The sequence below is a fragment of the Sinocyclocheilus anshuiensis genome, unplaced genomic scaffold (genome assembly GCF_001515605.1).
Source record: "Sinocyclocheilus anshuiensis isolate Anshui unplaced genomic scaffold, SAMN03320099.WGS_v1.1 scaffold1457, whole genome shotgun sequence".
Lineage (NCBI taxonomy): Eukaryota > Metazoa > Chordata > Actinopteri > Cypriniformes > Cyprinidae > Sinocyclocheilus > Sinocyclocheilus anshuiensis.
The window spans coordinates 198956-204722 of record NW_015549662.1 but is presented as its reverse complement, the minus strand read 5'-3'; the positions used below and the strand labels follow the sequence as shown (position 1 = coordinate 204722).

The window sequence follows — 5767 nt, the reverse complement described above, 5'->3', positions numbered from 1 at the left end:
TGTTAAGAACAAGGAGAAACAGAGAGACTTGTACTTGATGTTCTATCTTTTCCACATTTCTGGGGATTTTGTTTTTGCCTAAAGTCCCAGTGGCCTCAAATAAGACTAATAGCCCTTAAGAATTTCCCCAGAACCCTTTAAAGCCTTTAAAGCCTTCCGCGTCTGACAGCTCCAGCTCGAGCCCATGAACGAAAGACAAGTCACGACGGGAGGTGCGGGACTCCGGCATTCAGCAGGAGTGAGGTGAGGTGATTCATCATGAAATAGAAGTCAAAACAATTTGACCACTTCTACTAAGGACTTTTCACAATCAACTCCCATTCTGCATTGTTACCTCACTGAGTATCTTGTTTCACTCTGAACAGGTCACATTATGGAAGTAAAATCGGATGCCTTCACCTATGCAGGTAAACAAAAAGTTGTGCAACAAATGACTCAGTAGCTTTTAGGATTGGTATCCCAGCCCGCAGCTCAGATGGGTTGATAAAGCAAGAAACGTGGACAAACTTAATTTGATCAACCTCTAAGTCTTTTGAATGCATGCTGACATGAAGCCATTTGTCTTTGGAGGTAAATCAATGACTTCTCTCATGACTTGATCTATTCTATCAACGGTTCTGGTTTCACCTCCAGATCCGGCCAGGATCCACACACCTAACCCTACAGATCTGCTTTTTATAACTTCCCGGGTTGTGACAACTGACCTTTCAAAACCAACTAAAAGCCCCGACGCAACAGAAAAGAGCTCTTTCCAAAAGGCCTCCATTTCCAAAGAAAACTCCACTTGGAGAACATTAATTTTCTGAGAGTTGAGCCACACAAAAACAGTCTCGACTGTGCTCTTGGGATTGCAAGTGAAAATCCGATTACACTTGGCCACTGTTAGCAAAAGACTGACCTAAAACGAGCTCTGGCCAACCATTTCTAGTCAAGACTGAAAGGACTTTACAAGGCCTTTGATTCTCTTCACCTCGCAAACCAAAACAAGAGCTACTGAATACCCCTCATGATATCTGCTAATGCTCTCGCAACAAACTACCCTCACAAACCCTCCTACTCAAGTCACGGACCTTAAATATTACAAAAACACATTCTCTAGCTGCAACATAGGACTGTTCATGTCATCAGGAGCGTGCCACCCTGCAGAGTGCCTTTCCTCTAAAAGACGACCCTTGACCTCTGCGGGTTCTCAGGTTCTATAGGGGCTCCCAGGTGACAGCGGGTCCCTGAGCAAAGTTACGTCTTGAGAAGTGTGAACAGACCTTCGCCTGCCCCAAAAACACCACACAGGGTCTTTATTCTGGTCCGTAACCCAATCCAGCCGCTGCTCAGAGGGGCCTTGCTGCTGTGGTGGTAGTAACAGATACTGTATGACTGCTGTGGAGAATGAAACACTGCATCTCACCGACGCAAACAGCCCATAATTCAGCTGAAACGGGCTCTCTGGCAGTAAGGTAGAAGAGAAGGACTTACCTTTAGACCTGGTTCACCTCTAGGACCCTGTGGACCCAGCCGTCCTCTTTCACCCTGAAATAATAAAAGAGAAGAAACTCAGTGTTGACCTTCATCACCTGAGGGTCATACTTAGATGACGAAAACAGAAGCAATTTACGCACAAGCATTTCTGCCACCATTTACTCTTCGCCCTAATTTTTCAATGCTTTTCTTTCTGGGAAATCAAACAAATACCCATATTTTGTATAATTTGCATGCTTCTCGTTTCCATAGAATTAAAATGAGTGGGAATTGGAGCTGCTGAGCTCCACAAATGACCTAAAAAGCACAATAAAAGGTCATCATTGTCAAATTGTGCCTGCGTTCTCCACCAAGTTTGATATTAATGGTTGTTGTGCATCTTGTGAATGATCTCCATTGACGCCAAACCTGACAAGACACGTTTTGATTGACACTTTGATATTTGAATTAAACATGTTTTGGCATTTTTGGTGCCAAGATTTCCCAACCATTTTTATTGTAGAGCAGCTTTGAAATTCTGCGCAAGTTTTGCTTTAGTTATGCGTTCCATGTAACAAGAGAGTCCTACGGATTTGGAACAACATTAAGGTGAGTTCTGTTATGACAACTCTCGGAGAGGTTAGTATTGTAAAATACATGGCACTGAGACTTGCTACTGCCAATACATCCACATACATGCTGCTGTGAGCATTTAAGAAATACTGCTACTGCACATATAACATATATGAAATAACCCCCATATATAACACAGTGGAGCTGGGGAAGGTGGAGGGTTTCTGAAGCGCGTTGCAACTGCTACAGCAAGAACTAGCCAAGTATTTGAACGCTGAGCAGCAAGCTCATTGGCTGCTGTTGCGAAAAGAAACCAATCAGCTGCACTATGTGAATGATGATGTAATTATATCAGATTGAGTTAGAACCTATCGGCCTGCGCCATCTAGAGTTTCATGACAGAACTTTGTATTAAATTATGACACAATTTTCACTTTTGGGTGAACTATCCCTTTAAAGGACACAAAACCAATGAGTGATTGTTGTAGTTTAAGGCTTTAGGGCTGTAAATACAAAGACATTTCCAACAACACTAAGAGAAAATATGTAGTTCATGTTTGTGGATCATTTACCTTATCGCCCATCGGCGCTTGACCTGGGGACAGTCCAGGATCACCTTTTGCAGCCTGGGACATAAACAAAATGCACAATGTTAATTCAGTTTGATGTTATATATTTAATAAAACGGGCTGTCAAAGCATGTCTAAAATTCCATAAGATACAAGCAAACCAAGTTCTTCTGTGCTGACAGATTAAGGCAAGTGATAACAGTGGATTTGGAGAGATTTAAGAGGCAAAAGCTGCTTCCTACAAGTATGCAAACACACTAAACCTCAGAATAATACAGTGTTCAATCTATTATGCAGTGAATAAGATGATCAGAAATGGACTGTTGATATCTGAACCCATTCATTCATTACTTTATTAATCCATCTATCAATGCACCAATTATCACCATCAATCATTTCATCCATGCACATTAGCCATCAATCATGTGTTGAATCATCCATACATCCATAGTCATTCACTGACTCCATTCATTGATTGATTCATTCAATCTCATTTTGTACAATATTGTGCTTTTTGTACTACAAAATACTTTTTAATTGCATCTAAATGCAAAGAAGGTCACTGGAAGTTCACTGGAAGAAAAGGCATGGCACGGACTAAATTTAGCATGTCAATCAAACAACTCCAAATCCATTCAGGTATGAATGAGAGTTTTAATCCTTGAAACGAGCAGTTTGACGGAAACACAATTGCTGTCAATCAACACTAGACAGCACAGATCTGATGCCTACGAAATGCCCCTTTACTAAAGCAAACCCTGCCATGATCCGCTGACTTTAGACTGAAAAACCAAACGTCAACAGAGCAGATGAGCTGCATTCATGTCTTCAAGTCAACATGCTACAGCCAAACCTCTCAAACCTGTGAAGCCCATCTCATCTCGCTCTCTATCTCATCCCTAAAGTCTTAAGAAGGGATATAAAGCACAAAGCGCTACAGCTCCGTCTTGTTTCTCCAGCAGACACATGACTCATCTGTGGGCTGCACTGAGTGCAGTCTCCAACTGCGTTCGAGCTCAGATCGGCCCCCGGTGATGATATCTGCAGCGGGACGACCCTGCTGCCCACTCAGGCCATCTCTGAATGGACAGAGAGACGAACGTTTTGTCCTGAAGCTTGATGGGAAAATCAGATTGGCGTATTTGGCACTTTTGAATATAAAGGTCAAGTGTTCAGATTAAATGGGAAAGAAACAACATGAATCTCTTTTGTTTCTCCTAGATAGCAAAATAGAGAGGAAATGGAGTCCTGCTTCTCAGATGCCTCTCTCGGTAATCTCACGCTTCTCCTAGAAAACAGTGGTTTTGACTCCAAGGCCCCCCAACTGTCCTCAACAATATTTGAAGGCCCCATGACTTTTCCATTTGTTTGTGATTTTGGCCTAGAAAACAAAATGTAACTAGAAAAATTTATATTCTTTTTTTTTTAATGCAATTTTATTACTTTATTTGATTAGATTAAAATTTACTTTAGATTACTTGACTTTTCCAGGTCTAGACATTACACTTTTAAAATTAGGAAAAATTATATTCTTGTTTTATTAATTTACATGATTAGATTATGTATTTTAATTAAATTACATGGCTTTTCTAGGTCTAGAAATAACACTTTTAAAATGAAGAAAAAAAAGATTATATTCTTTTTAAAATGCATTTTTACTAATTTACATTATTAAATTAAATTACATTATTTTTATTAAATTTAAATATAAATATTAACTATTTCATTAATTTTTATTACATGACTTTTTCAGGTCTAGAAATCAGTCTTTTAAAACAAGAAAAATGTATATTCTTTTTAAAAATTAAAAAATTGTATTAATTTATGTAATTAATTATGTTTATTAAATTAATTGACTTTTCCAGGTCTAGAAATCACACTTTTAAAATGAGGAAAATGTATATTCTTTTTAAAAAGGCAATTTTATTCATTCATGTCATTAGATGACAACATTTTTATTAAATTACATGACTTTTTCAGGTCTAGAAATAACACATTTATAATGCAAGTTATTTTTAAAAGTGCAATGTTATTATTTTAAGTATGTAATTAGATTATGTAATTTTTATTAAATTACCTGACTTTCCCAGGTCTAGAAATTCCACATTTAAAATTAGAAAAAAGTATATTATTTTTAAAAGGCAATTTTGTTCATATATGTCATTAGATTACATAAATTATGTGACTTTTTCAGGTCTAGACATCACAATTCTATAATTAGAATTAAAATGCAATTTTATTAATTTAAGTGATTAGATTATGTAAATTGTATTAAATTACATGACTTTTCCAGGTCTAGAAATTAGGCTACCTCATATATCTAGGATTTCCGATGGAAAATAGTTGTTAAGGGAGTGAATTAAAATAAGAAATATATTGATTTTTGGTTGTTTTATCTTATCTTAATGCTTGTTTTGTCTTATTTTCTATAATTTCAAGTCATCCTGGTTGAGAAACACTACCTCAGAGTTTCAGAAGAGATCTCAATGTCTCGAACTGTGCTCAGACTGGACAATATACTAAAGTCAATATGAACTCAAATACTGCTCATCTAATTCTCCCAATATCAAATGATTTTTATTTCTCCAAATTAATTTTAGGAGAAACATAAGGATGAGATTTAACCTAAACATAACGGCGGTCTCCATTAAGTCTCCACAAGAGCTGTGAAAGAGCAGCATCAGAGTGTTGAATCTTTGCTTTAGGAAACCCTCGTCACACTGAGCTGCAATTAGTGGTGAAAGCGAGCGAGTGCAGTGTGGTTGTGGGAGCCCGTAGACGTCTGCTGCTGTAAATAAGCCACATCCACATGGGTTTACGCGCAACGTTACCCTCCAGACTCGCTCTGCTGCCACCCGCCAGGCTTTACGAGCCGCATCACTTCCAGTCGGGTCGTATTAAAGCACGCAGGGCTCAGTAAAGACCTGCACATGTTCAGCGTGACACACAGAAACAGACAGACTGAAATCTCCAATGCAACTACTAATCTGACCAAATTAATTTGTCATGGAGAATTTGATCTAAAGGCAAATCAGAATTGTGTTTTGGTCCACATGTACACTCTAAAAAATGCTGGGTTGTTTCAACCCAACTTTGGGTCAAATATGGACTAACCCAACTTTTGGGTTAAAAATTAAATTAAAAAATTTAACCCAACAGCTGGGTTAGTC

The 5767-nt window shown here is 38.2% G+C and overlaps 1 protein-coding gene across 1 annotated transcript in view; it reads right to left on the bottom strand.

Moving 5' to 3' along the window:
• LOC107660294 (collagen alpha-1(XXIV) chain-like) overlaps window positions 1–5767 on the bottom strand; it is a 122610-nt gene that overhangs the window by 77911 nt on the left and 38932 nt on the right. Inside the window, exons 6-7 of the mRNA XM_016449575.1 lie at window positions 2601–2654; window positions 1474–1527 (exon numbers count right to left, since the gene is read on the bottom strand). Coding sequence (XP_016305061.1) covers window positions 1474–1527; window positions 2601–2654 — 108 coding nt within the window. The remainder of the gene's footprint in view (window positions 1–1473; window positions 1528–2600; window positions 2655–5767) is intronic.